Source organism: Ovis canadensis, chromosome 22, assembly GCF_042477335.2.
Source record: "Ovis canadensis isolate MfBH-ARS-UI-01 breed Bighorn chromosome 22, ARS-UI_OviCan_v2, whole genome shotgun sequence".
NCBI classification, from domain to species: Eukaryota; Metazoa; Chordata; class Mammalia; order Artiodactyla; family Bovidae; genus Ovis; species Ovis canadensis.
The window spans coordinates 20,563,120-20,583,979 of record NC_091266.1 but is presented as its reverse complement, the minus strand read 5'-3'; the positions used below and the strand labels follow the sequence as shown (position 1 = coordinate 20,583,979).

Genomic DNA, 20,860 nt, shown 5'->3' with positions numbered 1-20,860 from the left:
CCACATAACAAAACAGGACAGTCACAAGGTAAATAATAACATTCCATGTGAACACCTTGTACTGCATTTTACAGCTAGTCAAATGCATAAAACTGAGACTCTATATGATATAAATTTTATTTTTATACTATAGTCAGATTTATAGTAGATAAATCTATAAACACAAAAATCATAAAGTTTTTATTTCCCATTTGGTAATGAGTTCAAAGTAGAACAAGAAAGGTGATGTAACTTCTCAGATAATCATATGATTTTAAAAGACCCTAGAAACCATCTAGTTTAACTCTCATTTATGAAAGGATATTAGAAAATCAGAAAGATTAAGTAATAGCTTTAAGGTTGTGAAGATAATTAGTAACAGAAGACAAACTCAAAGGCAAAACTTACAAATTTAAAATCTGCCTGCTTTTCTCCCCGCATTCTACAAGAACAAAACTGGGAAGTAAACAAGACTTTTTAATTATCTGATGTGTGTGTATGCTTCTGTGTGAGAGCATAAAACATCTGTGGTTTGCAAGGAAGGATGTTATCTCACAGAAAATGACAAATTTCAAGTATTTGGATCAGACTATAATATCACAATCAATGTTAATTGTTTATATTATGAATAAAACTTCACCCATAGCACTTTGTTTCTAAGAACAAAATAAAATATGAATAAAAAGAGGTTGTGAAGAGAGGCCTAAGAAGCTTTAACTTCAGAAATGGTACAATTTGTTGTTGTTGTTGTTGTTGTTTTAGTTTTTTATTTTTTAAATTTTAAAATCTTTAATTCTTACATGTGTTCCCAAACATGAACCCCCCTCCCACCTCCCTCCCCATAACATCTCTCTGGGTCATCCCCATGCACCAGCCCAAAGCAGGCTGCATCCTGCGTCAGACATAGACTGGCGATTCAATTCTTACATGATAGTATACATGTTAGAATGCCATTCTCCCAAATCATCCCACCCTCTCCCTCTCCCTCTGAGTCCCAAAGTCCATTATACACATCTGTGTCTTTTTTCTTGTCTTGCATACAAGGTCGTCATTGCCATCTTCCTAAATTCCATATATATGTGTTAGTATACTGTATTGGTGTTTTTCTTTCTGGCTTACGTCACTCTGTATAATCGGCTCCAGTTTCATCCATCTCATCAGAACTGATTCAAATGAGTTCTTTTTAACGGCTAATACTCCATTGTGTATATGTACCACAGCTTTCTTATCCATTCATCTGCTGATGGACATCTAGGTTGTTTCCATGTCCTGGCTATTATAAACAGTGCTGCGATGAACATTGGGGTACATGTGTCTCTTTCAATTCTGGTTTCCTCGGTGTGTATGCCCAGCAGTGGGATTGCTGGGTCATAAGGTAGTTCTATTTGCAATTTTTTAAGGAATCTCCACACTGTTCTCCATAGTGGCTGTACTAGTTTGCATTCCCACCAACAGTGTAGGAGGGTTCCCTTTTCTCCACACCCTCTCCTGCATTTATTGCTTGCAGATTTTTGGATCACAGCCATTCTGACTGGTGTGAAGTGCTACCTCATTGTGGTACAATTTTTAAGAAGATAAAAAGTCAAATTTTTTGGATATGACAATGCTACTCAGTGGTACTGAGATAATGTTCTTGACATTTAGAAGATTGCACAGTCTGTATAGTAATTTTGTTTTAAATGTGTCAACACATGCTATGAGGTATCTATTTGTAACTCTATATTTCTACCTTGTTTCTAAGAGGATCATCAAAATAAAAAAGCTTCTTTTTTTTTTTCCTTGTCTTCACCAATATCACAATAAAAAAAGCTGTATTTACATCTTAGTGTTCATAGGTTCTGTTTTATTATTTTGGAAACACATACAGGGATCCATAGGAGCAACACTCCCAGATTTAAAACTAACATAAGACTTCAGAGAAATTTCTCAGGGAAAGTTACAGGGATAAGATGCACATAGGTATAAAAACCACAGGGCATTACAGAGAAAAATGAGTGCAAATTCAGAGACCAATAAATAAAAAAACAATACCTTTTGTACAACTAAAGAAAAAGGTATAATTAGGGCAATGGTAGGGATTAAGACTAGAGAGAAGAGCAAGAGTCACAGACTTCAAGTACTCATGTGCTCTACTTACGGATTTAAATTTCAGCTTAATAACAATGGGGATTGGTTGATAGATTTTAGCAGTTCCCACAGCAGACAATACTTTGCTGTGTCTCTGTATCATTGCTTTTATTGTTTTTTTCTGCTAGGATACCTCATTTTCCTTCCTGTCCAAGTTAAACTGCACTTGTAATTATATTATGCTATATCCAGATTTATCTGTGCCTCTATACGAATGCTGTGTGGGCAAAAAGCTCATCTTGTCTTATATTTCTAGTGCTTCCCAAGAGGAAACTCAGTAAAATTTTGCTAAAATGAATACTTGGATAAAGTTTTTATTATTAATGTGAAATATATCATGTGAAGTTATTTTAAAATATATATATTCACAATTGAAAAATAATTTTATTGGAGAATGGGTGATTTAATATTGTATTAGTTAGATATAACCTTGAATTCCATGAAAATAGATTGAGTATCAAAAAAGTATTCCTTGCCAGGCATCAGTTGTTTTATCATGATTTGTTTTATATTTGGGGGAAGGGACTGAATTTTATCTTTACATTTTGATAAATACTTAAAAGTAGGACTCTAACTCATACTAAGATTAAATATTTACTTAATTTAATACAGTTACATACAAGAAGACTTACAGACAAAAAGTAAATACTATCTAATGCATCTTACTACTCTTAAAAACCCTTTTGTTTTGTCCTCTTCTGTTTATCAATGACTGAAAAAAAAAAAAAGTCCCCCAAACAAAACCACTATAGACTATGGCTCCTCTTACTCTCGAATTCTTTGGCTGGTTTAATCAATTAGAATAAGAAGTATATAAACAGTTAATTCTTCTGCTAGTTAATTCATAAATCCTCATTTTGAGAGTCAGTGTTATTGACATTTAGAATTGAGGTTGTTTATTAGAAAAGAATAAGACAGAAAATCATCATCACTTTTAGTGTTATCATTTAATTAGGTTTGCATGTCACCGTTGTCATCTGGATCAGCTTGTAAAATATGTCACAATCTATATTTTTATGTTCATAATTTTCTAAGAGCATCTTTTTCCGAAAGAAATACTGAAAGCAAAGTCTCACAACTCTTCAGTTCAATCATCAACTCAATCTGAAGACTAATTTTCCTCCAGAAAATAGCAAGTGTCATTATTCTAGGGAAACATAACATTATTATGGCAGGTAGGATGGAGGTATATGGATTTTACTCTCTGCAGGTCCCACTTGATATTTAATCAATCATCATAAGGTGGTCTTCTAGTGCCCAAACCATCGTCTATAAAGAAAACAGTGAGACTAAATCAAATAAATGCCCCATATCACTGAAAAGACCTATATATTCAAATTCTGAAAATTCCACTTTGTTTCCAGGAGTAGAATACAATTTGATTTAAGTAAAAACCACCTAGACTACGAATTACTGTAAACAAAGGCTTATCAAGGCAAATCAGTGATATGACTTGCAAATCAGAACTTCAAAGCAAATTTAAAATCTCACTCATTAAATAATAAAGTTGTCTAAAAATATCAATCATAATATGCATACATATATAGATTAGACATCTGTTTAGCACAGCACTATCTTCAATGAAAATTTTACAAAATGAATAGATGACTATTATCAGGTTTTAATAACAGTTTAAATAATAAAGATAAGATACATTTGTTTATAATTAGCATTAATATTATTACTATCTTATCATTTTTTTCTCCAGAATAATAACTAAGAGTTTTGGATATGGAACAGAATGAAGGGGAAGATTTTAGAATCTAAGAGTCCTGAGTTCAAGTTATGTTTCTACCTGTTATTTTTTATGGTTATCAATACTTTTTTATGAAAGTGGGCAAGGGGTCATGTACCCAAGTAAGTTATCCTTTTCAGTTTTTATTTTTGGTTTATAAAAATAAATAGAGCTATGCAAGAGTTACAATTTTGTTGTTAAGATTAAAAATTATATATAAAGGTCACTAGCATAATGTCTAGCCCTGGCACATTAATTAAATAGTATCAGTCATCTTCAACTTCCCTTCAGAATAACCCAGCATGAATGACACTATTATTTTAAATTCATTCAAACTTAGACTCTTATTTTGGATTCTGTAACTATTCACTGTATAAATGAATTATATTTTTTTCTACACAAAATATAGCCCTCGAATGTCTTCTCACATTCAGGCATGTATATCCATTTTCTTTTTGAATATGTTAATATATTTATTCCAAGTAAATACAAGTAAACGTGTATGAAATTGAGCTCTTCCCTTTCACTCAAATATGTGTGCCTTATTGACATTGCTAACAATCGGTCAGCTTAGATAAAAACCTGGGAGAGTCTTTCAATTTTTAATAATTCCTTCTCTCCATTTTTCCTTACTCATGGCCAAGTTCAAACCATCAGCAATGTTTTTTTAGCAGAGGTGTTCTGCCTCATTTCTCTACCTATAGCTTTTGCTGTTTGTTGTTGTTCAGTTGCTAAGCCATAGCTGACTCTTTGTGACCCCATGGACTATATAGCCCACCAAGCTCCTCTTTCCATGGAATTCTCCAGGCAAGAATGCTGGAGTGGGTTGCCATTCCCTTTTCCAGGGGAGCTTTATGACCCAAGGATCAAACCCAAGGCTCCTACATTGGCAGGCAGATTCTTTACCATCGAGCCATTGAGGAAACCTACCTACAGCTTCATCTTCCCTCAAATCTATCTTCTGTAGGGGCACCAGAGTGATTTTCCTGAAACCAAACTATCTCAGATGAATTTCTGTTTTAAAGTCCTTCCATTGCTTCCATTGACTAGATAACTCCAAGCTTCTTAAGAAAACAAATTAAATTTTCCATGATATGACCCTTAACTCTACTGACCCTCTTTGAATCATAGTTAATATACTGATTTGCTGACTGACTTGCAATTATCCAAAATACCAAGTTATTTCACACTTCTCTAGCTGTATAAATAATGTGATGGGCTTTATTATTGTTATTGTTATTTTAATGTGGTCAACCTCTGTTCATTCTCCTAAACTCATCTTGTTTAGTAGATCTTCTAAATACTCCCCTGTTATGACAAGTGTCCTCATCAATGTCCCAGAAAGGTGAGAATTTACCTCAATCCCAACTTCACCATGGTAAATTGATTTATGCATAGTTCTTCTTTCTACAATTTACTGTAATTTTTCTTTTGGCCTGCAAATGACAATTACTATGGTTATCTTTGTATTCCCATAAAGGGTAGTTATGCAATAAATGGTTTGTTGGACTGGGTAGAAAATCTTACTGTCACAGACACCAATATATATATTTTTTAATTTAATAGGGACTAGGAGAGAAATGGTGTATACTTTCTGGGAAGGCAGAATTTCAAATCTAACTCTTCGTTTGGGAAACTCTAAAAAAAAACTGAGTTTTGTATCATATCATCTCTTATTCCATTTCATCTATTTAAAAACCCAAAATGACATTTGTTAAAAATCTAGGAAAAGAAACAAAAAAGATGCTTGTTTAGAACTTAGGGCATTCAGAAATTGTTTTGACTTCTGGGAAAAAGAGAAAACTGAACCACAATGATTCTTATCCTTTTGAACTAGCTCTCTGGTGGAGAAGAAGCAAGGCAGACAATGAAATTCATTCTCTAAACAAAAATGCGTATGGTACATTTCACAGTAGTACTTTCAGTGCATCAAGTAATACCAGGAAAGGGCTATAAAAGCATTAAGAGCTCGTCGTAATTGCAAACAGGTTGTTAGAAAAGGATTCACAGACGAAGTGATGATTGAATAATGACCTTGAAGGAATAAGGCCGCGAAGAAATCTGAGAGTAAAACCGCTGCAAGCTGAAAGGAGATAAAAGTCAAGTTCAAAGGTCTGCACGTGGCTGCAAGCCTCAGAGACAGAGAGGAGACCAGTGTGATAACAGGGGTGGACTAAGAGAAACATCACAGAGGAGAAGGCCAGGCAAATGTGAAGAGGTGACATGAGGAAGAATTTTGTGGCTGCTACCAGGACAAACTGGGCTGGGCTCCACTGGCCCTTTTAATGATGTTGCCTTTTACACAGAGGGAGATGTGAAGACTCTAGAAATCTATGCAAAAGGGAGAGATGCGTTCTGTGTTATCAGAATCACTCAGGCTATTGTATTGAGAGGAGACTCTGAAGTGGGCTCAGGCAGAAGTCTAATTAGACTTCTCATTAGAAGCGGTTTTCAACACTATAGACTAGAGAGGACAATGGCTTAGACTGTGATGTTATTAATAAAAGTAGTGGGATTTTTGTTTTCTGAATGTTTTCAGGTTAGAGCTTAGATTTGTTGCTCAAGATTATATTTGGAGTTTGAAAAATAAGCATTGAGGAAGGCTCCAGCGATCCTGGCCAAAACAACTGCAAGTTTGGAGATGCTTTCTACCACACTGGACAATGAAGTCACTAAGCATTTTGACAAATATACTGTGGAGGTGAATGCCAAGCAGACAAGAACTAAACTCTTCTGGAGTGACCTACAGGCCTGTAAATAGCAGTGGGAGAAAATGGAGGGGGATCTGTCCTCCGCAGGTGAGAGCAGCAAGGAGTACTGGATAGTACATCCATTCTTATGCAATGAGATTAAAAGATAAAATATTGAGAAACAAGAGAAAGAACAGTCTAGACATATCAATGAGGAAATACAGCGTCCTATGAAATATCTATGATTAATGATTAGAGGGATGTGAAGAGAAAAGTCTCTCACGTGGTTATGCTTTAGGGAAAATAATGTCCTATTCTCTGCTCTGGAGGGGTTTTAATGGTCAGTGGTTTTGTTACAGTTCTATCAAACTTCCTTGCCTTGCTATAGCTAGGGGTAGTATTCTCCACTACAGAATTGATCTCTTAAGAATTCTTAATCTTTGCAATTGATTTTGGTAAATTATAACTTCTTGAAAAATTATCCATTTTATCCATGTTTTCAAGTTTTTGCATCTATTTAAAGCAAAGTGGTCTCTTAATGATTCTTCCAATTTCTTCTGTTTCTATGTCATTTCCCTCTCAGAATTTATTAGGCAAAGTTCCACTTTCTCCCACTTTTTGACTGGGCTAGCTGATAGTTATCAATTTATCTATGTTTTTATTTATTTTTCAGAGAGCTGAATTTGGATTTATTGACTTTAGAGATACAACTAATTCATATTGTTGTTGGACTCATTAATTCATTTTTGTGTTCCTTTGTATTTTTGTTTATTTCATCTATGTAGTATCATAAAAATTATATAAAGCCTTCACAAAAGTTTTTCAAAAAGAGAAGAATGGATGGATTTTACTAAGTAAGATAGCAACAAACATAATCCAGAAGTTTATTTCAAGATTAAAACACCAAAGCCTAGTGGGATTTATATCAGGAATGAAAAATAGATATATTTTAGAACCATATTAAGATCAGTCATCCAAGCATTTGCTCAAAAAGAAAAGTCACTACTGCTTTCATAGTTGATGGATGATTTATTTGACTTGAATGAATGGCCATTCTTATTTTTTAAAGTCAATAAAATAAAAATAGATGAGTGCTTTATTAACATAGTAAAATAATTTTTAACCATAAACCAATATAATAGGGAAACATGGGAGGCCTTCCTACTTAAAATCAAGACAAATATTTTTATTGGAAGTACTATCAAATGAAATTAAAGGGAACAAAATAAACAAAAAGAAGGACATTAAAGTATCACTACTTATAAAATATATTATAGATAATATAAAAACATGAACTGGAAAAGCATAAAAATATAATAGAATTAAGAAAGTGTCTTAAAATTAATATAGGTTAATAACTTTTGTATGTGTAAATGTCAGCCAACTAGAAGAACAAGAAAGGAGTCCATTTATAATAACAAAAAATGAGAAACATCCTAACAAAAAAAATGTATAGGACGTTTATAAAAAAAATTTTTGAAAATAAAATCTACTAAAGGATACAAAAGAAAACATGGGCAAATGAAGAGACATAAAGTTCCTAGAAAGATTCAATCAGGTATTAATATTAAATTTATATTTTCTTAAAATGCATCCTGAAATCTGGAACAAACAGGAAATAAAAGGAATATCTCAGGTGGGGGAACAAATAAATGTAGTTGTAATAATTGAAAGTCTTTTCACTTTGCTTTCTCTTAATGTTTTTCTTATATATATATGTATACATATATATGAGATTATATTATATATATATAATGATTTTCTAGATAAAATTTATATATATATATATATAATTTTAAAATAATTATCCAGACACTGAGGGATGGCTTCAAATCCCTGAGGCATCATGGGTTGCATGTTATATGAGCTCTCAGTAGCAACCTTACTTTTCACTAATATATTGGACACAGGCTTCTGATGTTTCCTAGTTCCCACTCCCCCTCCCAACAGAAACTTGCATACTTCACATCTTGGAATCATAGTTAATTATTTTGTGGTTTAATCTTGACTTTATCATACTTTTTCCTCAATTTGACAAAAGAATATGCAGTTCCTGAGAAACTAGTCTCTCTGATTTTCTGATCTAATTTAGATGTTTATAAGATAAAAGAATGCTCGCTGTGCTTCTTTTATTTAATTATGGGGTTGAACTGGAGCGATGAAACGATTGCATTGGTTCTTCTCTCTATAAATTACCTTCTCTCTGCTGGAGGAGCATTATCCGCTGCTTGGACAGTGAGCGCGTAAGTCCGTCCAACCATCAATTCCACCCCCGGAGCGATGGTGATAAGCCCTGTTGTTTTATTGATGATGAAGTCTCCCTGAGCCCCAACCAGGATTTCATATGTGATCTCCCCGTTTGACCCTTCATCTGCGTCGACTGCAGTGAGCTGGAATTGAAAATCACAACGTAAATCCTCTGGGGACTCAACTTTTCACCATCACGTCATTTTTTTTCCCCCAACAAAAGAAGCTTGTTTTCAAACACACACACAGTAAGTAAAGAAACTTCTCTCATCATATACACTCTTTTTTTCTCGAATTTAGGCTACTGTATTCAAATACTGAAGCAGTCACATCAGAAAAGATTTTGTTGTTGTTGTTGTTGTTGTTGTGAGAGTGATAAAAGGCTTTGAATCTTGAAAGCTATCTTTATTTTAACTTACTAAACTAAAAAAGAAAGAAAACCCTAACAGCAAATCTAATGTCCCTATAGGATTTGTTTGTTTTTTTTTTTTTCCTATCTCATCACCTGCTTTTAACACATAAATGCACATTACTAAGGACTGGTGCTGCTGCACGTCACTTCAGTCGTGTCCGACTGACTGTCTGCGACCCCATAAATGGCAGCCCACCAGGCTCCTCTGTCCCTGAGATTCTCTAGGCAAGAATATTGTAACTTCCCTGGTGGCTCAAACGGTAAAAGCGTCTGCCTACAATGCGGGAGACCCGGGTTCGATCCCTGGGTCGGGAAGATCCCCTGGAGAAGGAAATGGCAGCCCACTCCAGTACTCTTGCCTGGAAAATCCCATGGACGGAGGAGCCTGGTGGACTGCAGTCCATGGGGTCACAAAGAGTCGGACACGACTGAGCGACTTCACTTCACTTTGCCTTCTCCTTCTCCAATGCATGCATTCATTCTGAGTCGCTTCAGTCGTATTGGACTCTGTGCGACCCTATGGACAGCAGCCCACCAGGCTCCTCCGTCCGCGGGATTTCTAGGCAAGAATACTGGAGTGGGTTGCCATTTCCTTCTCCTCACTAAGGACAGAGGCCTGGAAAAAAATGAAATGACTGAAGTTTGCCTTTATTGCTACCATCCTTCTTTTTGCTCTGATTTTTTTCCTGTTCCATTGTTTTCCTTCCCATCTTCCAGAAAGTCTCTTGTCCTGGAAACCTTTTTATTTACACATGGCTCTAAGAAAGATTCTTATGAGCTTGTTCACATTGACTTATAAAAGACTGATAAGATTTAGAGTATTACCTTTTGAAAAGCAAACAAACACATCTCCAATTGCAGAATATCTAATTAGAAAATAATACTATCAAACTCAATTTTTTTTTCTTTTTTGAGAAAAAGGACTCAAGTCAGAGTTCCTGAAATAATACCACATGAACATTTGTAAAGCTAATTTGGATGTATTCATAATCATTTTGGAACAAATGACATCCAGTAGTTAAAGACTACTTTGAATCATTATATATGAAAAGAGAAAACTATTATTAACTTTACAAAGCAAAATTAATGTAATCGTGATTTAATATGTTAAATAAGGCTCCTTGACTTCCTGATAAGTATAAATTTACTTAAGGGAACCAAATGTAAGATTCTACTGGGAAATCTTATACATTTTACAGTCACAGAATTTATTGTTTTCATCCTTTGACAGATGAAGAAAGAAAAACTGGCTTTAGTTTACACCTAAGAGGAAAACATGTGTTTCCTGTTAATAAAGAAAACACACAGGGTTGTAATAAATATGTTGTAGAAAAAAAAAATCCTTATTTACTGACATTTTCTTATGTATCTCTAATCCATGAGTTTCATGTCTTTAAAGCAGCAGTTCTTTGTCATCCACAGACTCCTTTCTGTGGCTACTGGACATTCTGGTGCACTTTCTTAGATAAAATGTGAGTATACACATTTACCTTGAAATAAATTCAATTTCAGGAATGCTGTGTTAATGAATGGCCATTTCAAAGTATCATGTTAACCATTCTAATGAAATGTAAACAAAATTCTTTACCCACCACATCATGCTTAAAAGGGTATACTGGGCATAGTCTACTTCTATTTTTATTATCCTTCCACTACATTTAGAATGATTATATGCATGGAAATAGCAGCAACAAAAACAATTGAGAAGAAAAAAAAGAAATTTGAAACAGAGGTATAAATTCAGCTAAGTCTCAGATTGGGTATTTGGGAGTGAACAGATGTTGTTGCCAGAAGGAAAGGCACTCTATGAAATGATTCTGGGACTTATGTGAGAATGACAGACATAGTCCTAAAGGCAAAGAGAAGGAAACAATTTGTAGAAACAGTCAAAATGAATGATATATATTTATGGAGAATTATTCATGCCAGACAAGCTCATTTTCTTTTGTGTGTGGAAAAAATTAGAAAATTAGAGGACAGGGGTAGCAGAAGAGATATCAATTTTGATTATAGTAAATCACTGAACACAATGTCTCAGGAAATCTTAATTAAAATTTAGCTCAAATTGGATTCAATATTAACATTCTTCCTGGGACTTAAATTGGCTAAAAGAATTTAATGATAAATGGCAATGAATCAAGTTAAGAAGTGTGTTGAGGAATGTGCTTTAGGGATACAGGTATTATGGTTGCTCTTATTTAACATTTTCATGAATAATACTGGAAGACAGGATAAGCTCAAAGATAATTAAATTGCAAAAGGCAGACATCTGGGAGGTGCTGTAAATACCAAACAGTACTGCAAAGCACAGGTGATACAAACAATCCTCAAACTGCATAGCCAACCAATCACAGATGAGATAATATATTCAGGGACTACAACTAGCACCACAGAAACCATTAACAAGTAGGAAGTTTAAAAAGTAAGCTAAAAATGAATTCAACATTTGTTATCTAAGTAACTTAATACAAATTTTCAGTCTTTCAGCAGTAAGTAATAAAATAGTTGGTCAAGAATTCACATACTGTGTCCTTAAACATGCAAACAAAAATATTTTAAAGGAATTATTAGTGGTTCAAGATTAGAAAAGATAGCTGAGACACTGACTCTGAAAACCCTGAAAAAGATAGCATCTCGTAAAAGAAAACCCCTGAAACTAAATTGTGGTGGAGATTTAATTCAATAACAAATCAATGATCTTGTGATCAGTGGTCTAGGACAGTGGTTTCCAAACTTTTTGACACCAGGGACTAGTTTCATGAAAGACAATTTTTTCCAGGAACTGGAAGGAGAGAAGGGATGGTTTCAAAATGATTCAAGTGCATTCCATTTATTATGTACTTTAATTCTATTACTATTACATCAGCTCCACTTCAGATCATCAGGCATTAGATCTTAGAGATTGGGGACCCCTGGTCTAGGATATTAAAGGTATATGAAGCCTGTTCCTAATTTAGTGGGAAAATCTGCCCCTTAAACAAAAATGGGTTAATTTACATGGGGAAAGCAAAGTGTCACTCACATGTTATTAGATGAAAGTAAACTAAAACATGTGACTTTTAATTGTTTTACAAAAATGTAATGATATCTAAATGGTAAGGAACAATATTTCTTTTCTCTAATGTATTACAGTCTTCTTCAGGAAGTTTAACCCTACCCTGACAAAATTCCTTCCTCTCAGTATTCCAATATGTACATATTACAAATATCCTTGTCCTCAGACACCTTGACATCCCACAAAAAAAAAAAAAAAAAAAAAGGATTTGCCTATTTTAGGTGAAGTTAAGGACCCTGAGATTAAGAAAATAAATAGCTCTCTCACAGAGGCCAAACATGATGAACTAGAGAGAGGCTAACACGTGATGAAAAAGGTAAATAGAAGCAAGATGATGAAGGTTTTGTGTGACTCAAGTAAATAATGAAAAGATTAATATACACCTGATATTGAATATGTAGAGTAGTTCCTGAACTCTTTTTTCCCTTTTTTTTTTTCCTTTGTTTCGAGGGCATGAAAAACCAGGGAGAATGATGCAGTTTTAGATAAGAAGGTTTTAAGGGAATGGCATTAAATTATCTTAATGGCTCCCATTTATAATAAAAATTACAATAGAACTGTGATGGACTCTAAAACATGGACAGAAACATTCCACACCTGATTCAGAAAACAAAATAATTTTTTAATGTTTTTACTAAGAGCATAAACAACAATCAAATAATTTGGTACATGTAGGCCACATTTATACCATAGTCTTCTGCTGTTATAAAACAGGATTTTCTAATTTACACAGACATAAATTTGGCATTATTAATAATAAAAAGTGCTCTGGAAACCTCACCAGAGGTTTTGTTCAATTTTTTTTCTTTTGTTTTTTGTTTGTTTGTTTTCCTATTGCTAAGGGAAACATTGTATTAGTAAGGACTTCCTCTGTATTATAACTTTATAGTTAAAACTTTCAAGTTTCACTTAGAGAATATAAAGTGTGAGAAATAGTGCTGTAGTGAGGATTTTTTTAAGAAATATTCACTGAAGAGAGTTTCCAGAATCTCAGTTATTATCTGAGGCTAGGTTTATTTTGATTTTTGGCTAAAGTAGAAAAAAGATTTCACTCTTTCTAGACATTCACTTCTATTTTCTAGTGTATCATCCTCATTCCTTTTATTTTGTATTTTGCATTTAATAAGCTAGATTTGTTCCATTTCTTTCTTGGTCTGTTTGTGACAATATAAGAAGCACACATTTCTCATTGTTCAGTTGCTAAGTTGTATATGACTCTTGGCAACCCCATGGACTATAGCATGCCAGGCTTCCCTGCCATTCACTGTTTCCCAGAGTTCACTCAGATCATATCCATTGGGTAGGTGATACCATTTAACCATCTTATCCTTTCTTGTCCCCTTCTCTTCCAGCCCTCAATCTTTCCGAGCATCAGGGTCTTTTTCAATGAGCCTGTTCTTCACATCAGAGATCTAAGTATCGGAGATTAGGCTTTAGCGTCAGTCCTCTCAGTGAATATTCAGGGTTGATTTCCTTTAGGATTGACTGGTTTGATCTTCTTGTAGTTCAAGGGACTCTCAAGAGTCTTCTCCAGTAACACAGTTCAAAAGAATGAATTCCTCAGAGCTCAGCTTTCTTTATGATCTCACTCTCACATCCATACATGACTACTGGAAAAACCATAGCTTTGCCTAGACAAGACATTTGTTGTCAAGGTAATGTCTGCTTTTTACTATTCAGTCTATATTGGTATTAGCTTTTCTTCCGAGGAGCAAGGGTCTCTTAATTTCATGGCTGGGGTCACTATCTGCAATGATTTTGGAGCCCAAGAAAATAAAGTCTCTCACTCTTTCCATGTTTCCCCATCTCTTTGCCATGAAGTGATGGGCCTAGGTGCCATGATCTTAACTTTTTGAATGTTGAGTTTTAAGCCAGCTTTTTTGCTCTCCTTTTTCACTTTTATCAAGAGGCCCTTTAGTTCCTCTTCATCATAAGGATGGTGTCCTCTGCATATCTGAGGTTACTGATATTTCTCCCTGAAATCTTGACTCCAACTTGTGCTTCATCCAACTTGTAATTTCACATGTTGTACTCTGCATACAAGTTACATAAGCACGGTGACAATACACAGTTTTGACATACTCCTTTTTCAATTTGGAACCAGTCCGTTGGTCCATGTCTGGTTCTAACTGTTGCATTTTGACCTGAATATAGGTTTCTCAGGAGGCAGGTAAGGTGGTCTAGGGTTCCCATCTCTTTAAGAATTTTCCAAGTTTGAGGTGGTCCATATAGTCAAAGGCCTTAGCACAGTCAAAGAAGCAGAAGTAGATGTTTTCTGGAATTCTCTAGCTTTTTTTTTTTTTTTTTGATCCAGTGGATGTTGGCAATTTGATCTCTGGTTCCTCTGCTTTTCTAAATCCAGCTTGAACATCTGGAAGTTCTTGGTTCACATGTGTTGAAGCCTAGCTTGGAGAATTTTAAGCATTACTTTTCTAGCTTATGAAACGTGTGTAATTGTGCAGTAGTTTGAAAGTTCTTTCATATTGCCTTTCTTTGGGATTGGAAGGAAAACTGAATCTTTTCCAGTTCTGTGGCCACTGCTGAGTTTTGCAAATCTGCTAGCATATTGAGTGCAGCCCACTTAACTTCAGCTTCCAGGACGTCTGGCTCTAGGTGAGTGATCACTCATCATGATTATCTGGATCATTAAGATCTTTTTTGTATAGTTCTGTGTATTCTTGCCACCTCTTCTTAGTATCCTCTGCTTCTGTCAGGTCCATACCAATTCTGTCCTTTATTGTATCTATCTTTGCATGAAATGTTCCCTTGGTATCTCTGATTTTCTTGAAGAGATCTCTAGTCTTTCCCATCCTATATTGTTTTCCTCTATTTCTTTGCATTGATCACTTAGGAAACTTTTTTTAATCTCTCCTTGCTATTCTTTGAAACTCTGCATTCAGATGGATATATCTTTCCTTTTCTTCTTGGCCTTTTGCTTCTCTTCTTTTCTCAGCTATTTGTAAGACCTCCTCAGGCAAACATTTTCCTTTTTTGCATTTCTTTTTCTTGGGGATGGCTTTGATCACCACCTCCTGTACGGTGTTAGGAACCTCTGTCCAAAGATTTTTAGGAACTCTGTCTATCAGATCTAGTCCCTTTAATCTACTTGTCACTCAAACTGTATAATCGCAAGGGATTTGATTTATCTGTTCTCATCATTACTATCTGATTGAAATTGCTTTATTAAAATGGCAAATAATTGGAGCTAGGAGGCAGGATTTCTGGTTCCAACAATGTAAGTAAATCAGATAGTTTGTTTTCCCCAAAAGGTAAGTAAATATCTAAGCAAAAATGTAAAAAAACATTTAGGGCTCTAAAGTTTCACTAAAGCAGACAAATTGGGAATAATATTCAAGAAGAATTGCTGTGACTTCAAGTAGGTAAAGCAGGAGCTAATGACCTTGTTATTTCAGTGGCACCTTATCCCCCTTACCACACTTAACCCCAAGTATAGCGGGCATATGGGTTTTATAAGGATGGGACTGGCCATGAAAAGCAGCAAATGTTCTTCAAGAGATGCCATAGTTAATTTGATGTAGAGTTAATAAAAGAATCAATTATAGTAAGAATTGAATGAGAAACAGCCTCAAGTCTGTGAGTGCAAGTTGTGATCCCAGTTGGTAAGCTGAGAACAAGGCATGAATTCAGAAGAAATAAACAGAAAATGAGAGTCCAATAGAAAGGCTGGATAAGCTTTCCACACATCTCTGACACTACACATGTGCATAGAGAAGGCCTCGAGAAATGCAAATGCCAAAGAAAATCCTGAGAACTACATGAACTTTCAATGTTCTCCCCCACAACCTAGACTCAGATCAACTGGCAAGGGTAAAAGCTTTACAGGACTTTTGAGAAAGGGTAATGGGAGATAACACTTTGTGTGTGGTGGAGAGAATTCTTAGGCCAAACAGAGTGTATCTCTAGAATGAGACTTTTTCTAAATATTGAGAACAAATTAATTGAGGGGATAAATTCAATGAATATTTGGTAAACCTGTTCTGTGTGGAAGTCTTTGTGCCAATCACAGGTGGTTACAGATCACTAAAAGAAATTTATGGTTCAGTAGAATAGAAAGAGATGTAAAAGCTAACTTTAATGCAAGGTATAATAAAATGCATTGGAGCTACAGTGGATATGTGGAAGTATGATGGAAAGAACAATGAATTTTGACTTGCTATGAAAATAAAGACTTTATCTAAAAAATAACATTTGAATTATGTTTAAAAAGAATAGAAAGGGTATAATTTGGATTAAACTTTAAAACTTGAGAGAGATGTCAATAAGCGTAGAATGGGAAGGGTATCCTATGCTGGAGTTAAACAAAACAAAACCTCTATATATAGTATTAAAGTTGGTTACACGGAGAGATGAAGCATGTGGTGAGACAAAAGAACCTGAAGTATTTCACAGCTGTTCTTGACTGCATGTGTGGAGATTAGGCTCTTCCTTCGGTAGTATAATAAAAAACTAAAAATTAAAAAAAAAAAAAAAGAATGTATATCTTCATGGAGTTTTACAAAAAAAAAACAAAAAAAAACAAAAAAAAAACCTGTTCTGATTCATGTCTGTGTTTTAGAATAATCATTGTATCAGTGTTGTGGGGAATCTGCAGAAATAGGGTTGTCAGTCAGAGTCTACTGTAGCAACCTAATATATGGCAATGTACAGGCATGGAAAAGGAAATGGTGACAGATGTATACATTTTGAAATAGCAATTTTAGAAACCAGAGAATCATCTGTATGTCTGCCGGTGAAACAGGAAGAAGAAAACGTGACTGCAGTTGCTGATCTGAAGCCTGTGTAATCCAAGATTAATTGGGCTCTGCAAAGTATAATTGCCTCCAAAGATGACAGGTTATGTATATTTTACTTTTCTTACTGTAGGCATACAGGCATGAAACTAAAAGACACTTGCTCTTTGGAAGAAAAGCTATTAAACTATGGACAGCATATTAAAACGCAGAGACATTACTTTGCTGACAAAGATCCATATTATTTGAATGACAAGTCCATATAGTCAAAGCTATGACTTTTCCACAGATCATCTATGGGTGTGAAAGTTGGACCATAAAGAAGGTTGAGGCCAGAAGAACTGATGCTTTTGAACTGTGGTGCCGGAGAATATTCTTGAGAGTCCCTTGGGATTCAGGGAGAGCAAAACAATCAATCCTAAAGGAAAGCAACCCTGAATATTCATTGGAAGGACTGATGCTGAAGCTGAAGCTCTACTACTTTGGCCAACCAATGCCAAGAACTGACTCATTGGAAGAGACCCTGATGCTAGAAAAGATTGAGGGCAGGAAGAGAAGGGAGTGACAGAGGATGAGACAGTTGGATGGCATCACTGACTGAATGGAAATGAGTTTGAGCAAACTCAGGGAGATAGTGATGGACAAGAAACCCCAGCGTGCTGCAGTTCATCAGGTTGCAAAGAACTGTACATGACTTGAATGAAAGTGAAAGTGAAAGTCTCTCAGCCATGTCCAACTCTTTGCAACCCCATGACCTATACAGTCCATGGAATTCTCTAGGCCAGAAAACTATAGTGACCCTTCCCTTCTCCAGGGGATTGTCCCATCCCTGGGACTGAACCCAGGTCTCCCACATTGCAGGTGGATTCTTTGCCACCTGAGCCCCAGTGGAAACCCCCAAAATTATGGAGTGGGTAGCCTATCCTCTCTCCAGTGGATATTCCTGACTTAGGAATCAAACCGGGGTTTCCTGCCTTGCAGGTGGATTCTTTACCAACTGAGCTATCAGGGAAGCCTGTACATGACTTAGTGACTGAATAATAGCAACATGTATATTTGAGTCTGTACGTGTGTCCATGTTTCTGTATTGGAAGAAGGATAATATATTGTCAGTTTATCTTGGAATATGTTAAATTTCTGCTGCCTGTCAACAGTCTACTTTGCTTTGTCCAAGAATTTGGGTAATTTGAGTACCTGGGCTTCTCATAGAGATAATGACTGAAAACTTGGGAATAGGTAAAAGAGAGGAAAGCTGTATATTGATTTTTGCAAATGTTAATACTGAAAGAGTGAGGATTGAATAAGAAGCTGGCAAGGAAATCCCTCCGTTACCAGAGAACTAGGATGAGAATCAAATTTTCTATGAAGGAGTAAAGAGTTTTACATAGTTAAGTACTGAGTAATACATACTTTTTATTTATATACTATTAGAAATACATACTATTAGAGATAGATGAATTAGATTTATGATTTTGTACAATTTTAGTAGTAGGATGTGAGTGAAGATCAGATTTATAACTATGCATTAATTATTCACAAATAAATAATAAAATATCTAAATTGATCAATTAATCCCAATGTCTAAACACATTAGAGCTGGAAATTCAGAGTTTTATAGCAGGCTTCTCTGGTGGCTCAGTGGTAAAGAACTAGCCTGTCAGTGTAGGAGATACAAGTTTGACCCCTGGATCAGAAAGAATCACTTGGAGAAGAGAACGGCAACTCACTCCTATGTTCTTGCCTAGAGAATTCCAAGGACAGAGGAGCCTGGCTGTCTACAGTCCAAGGGGTCACAAAGAGTCAGACAGAACTAAGTGCCGAAACAACAAAAATAGTAGAATGAAGTCTTATCTGGGAAAACTGTTTATAGACTGGGGCATGGTAGGATTATAGCCCAAAGGTAAAAATCAGTAGAGAGGAAGAGATTATTGTAGTAAAATAGAATAGAAAGAAATGGAGTAATTAGCTGAGCACAGGTAAAGGCGAGGGGAAAGGATGGGCTTTTAAGCAGTGAAGAGTAAGAAATATGACAGAAGCAAGTAAGAACTGAAGAAAAAGAAAATAAGTGTGTTGAGAATCAAAGGACTCAGCTACATACAGGATCCCATTTAGGTAAATTTAGATTCCATTTTTCAGAGGGTATAAAATATTGTTAAGTTCTGAGGCAGTTTTTCTCAAGATTGCCTGCATATTACAGCTGCTTTAGTTTATTAGATGAGATCTCTCTGAGTGACTCTGCTATGTGTTGTAATATCATTCAGATAAAAATATCTCAGGGTGTAGTCCAGGCATCAGTATTTTTAAAAGTTTCTTAGGTAAACTTCTAATAAATACTCAGATAGGATTACAAACCGTTGATTGTCGAGAACTGTAAAAGTCTAGGAATAACATCTTTGAAGTACAGACTGGATAGCTAACTACAGAAATTAAAATCTATATCTTATATATCCACATCTGTATCTCTAATACAGAGTAATTGGCTTTTCAAAAAAACTAGCAGTGTGTGAAATGAGACTTTAAGACAAGAGAGTGTGATATCCATTAGCATCAACCTGGAAGATTTCATTGATGGTTGACAAAATTGTTTTTTATCGACATAAAATATACTCCCTGACCTAAAGAAAGAATCATACTCCCTCATGCTGGTAATTTCTCTCCAAACATAAGATGTGCTCATAATCTGATTACACTGCCGGTTGTGAAAGATGCAGCTGCTGTTTTGTGGTAGTGCTCCTGTAAGCATATTTCATGAACCATACATGTCAGAATCACCCTGTTCCTTTTTACAGTAATCAAACATAATAGATATAAAGTCAGAAAACTAGTTTATAATTGAGAATTTGAAATAAGAACATGGATAATACATTTTTATTACTGATCCATGCATGTAGACAAGGATAGCTACCTTATAAGAAGACAGTGGACTCAAATAATTACGTACTTATATCAGGCCAAGACAGTCTCATGTCTACGCTGAAAATGATCTGATTATAATACTTAAAATCTGTTATCCAAGGCCCTCTTTGCTGGACACTGCTCATTGTGTCTTTTATTTCCAATATTTTCCCTCTTTTGGACAACAGATTACTAACCAAGTGAACTGAAAGTTGCTCAATCATGTCTGACTCTTTGTGACCCCATGGACTAGTCCATGGAATTATCTAGGCCAGAATACTGGAGTGGATAGCCTTTCCCTTCTCCAAGGGATCTTTCCAACCCAGGGATCAAACCAGGTCTCCCACATTGCAGGCAGATTCTTTACCAGTTGAGCCACAAGAGAAGCCCAAGAATACTAGAGTGGGTAGCCTATCCCTTCTTTAGCAAATCTTCCCGACCCAGGAATCAAACCGGGATCTCCTGCATTGCAGGTGGATTACCAAAGAGGAAACTAATCAATCTTCTATTGAGTTACGTAGGAATGGGAGGGTTACGGAAGGGTGAATGGAGTAAAAAAAAAAAAAAAAAAAAAAGACCCTTAAAAGGTGGTTCCAAATCACAGTTCTGAATTATTTTACTCTGCTTTAAAACTTTTCTCTCAATGAGAAATCTATTTTATTTCTAGACCCTTGGAGGATGTATTATAGCCACACCATTCTTTTTACTACACCTTGAGATATTTTTATCTAAATAATATGGCAGTACACAGTAGAGTCACCCAGAGAGATCTTATTTAATAAAACAAAGCAGCTCTAATATGCATGCCAGGAATAACATTAAAAATACTAATTAAAAAGCTTCATTTTTTGGCATTTAAACAAATTAAAAATTAAAAGCATGTAAACATAGATAACATGCTATGTTATAACATGCTAGTCTATGTTCAAATAGATTTTCAAAGGGAAATATATAAAATATGAATTTTAA

At 35.2% G+C, this 20,860-nt stretch overlaps 1 protein-coding gene across 5 annotated transcripts in view; it reads right to left on the bottom strand.

Moving 5' to 3' along the window:
• PCDH15 (protocadherin related 15) overlaps positions 1 to 20,860 on the bottom strand; it is a 1,084,160-nt gene that overhangs the window by 374,242 nt on the left and 689,058 nt on the right. For all 5 annotated transcript variants that reach the window (XM_069567843.1, XM_069567842.1, XM_069567840.1 and 2 more), the window contains exon 14: positions 8,728 to 8,921. In XM_069567843.1, coding sequence (XP_069423944.1) covers positions 8,728 to 8,921 — 194 coding nt within the window. The remainder of the gene's footprint in view (positions 1 to 8,727; positions 8,922 to 20,860) is intronic.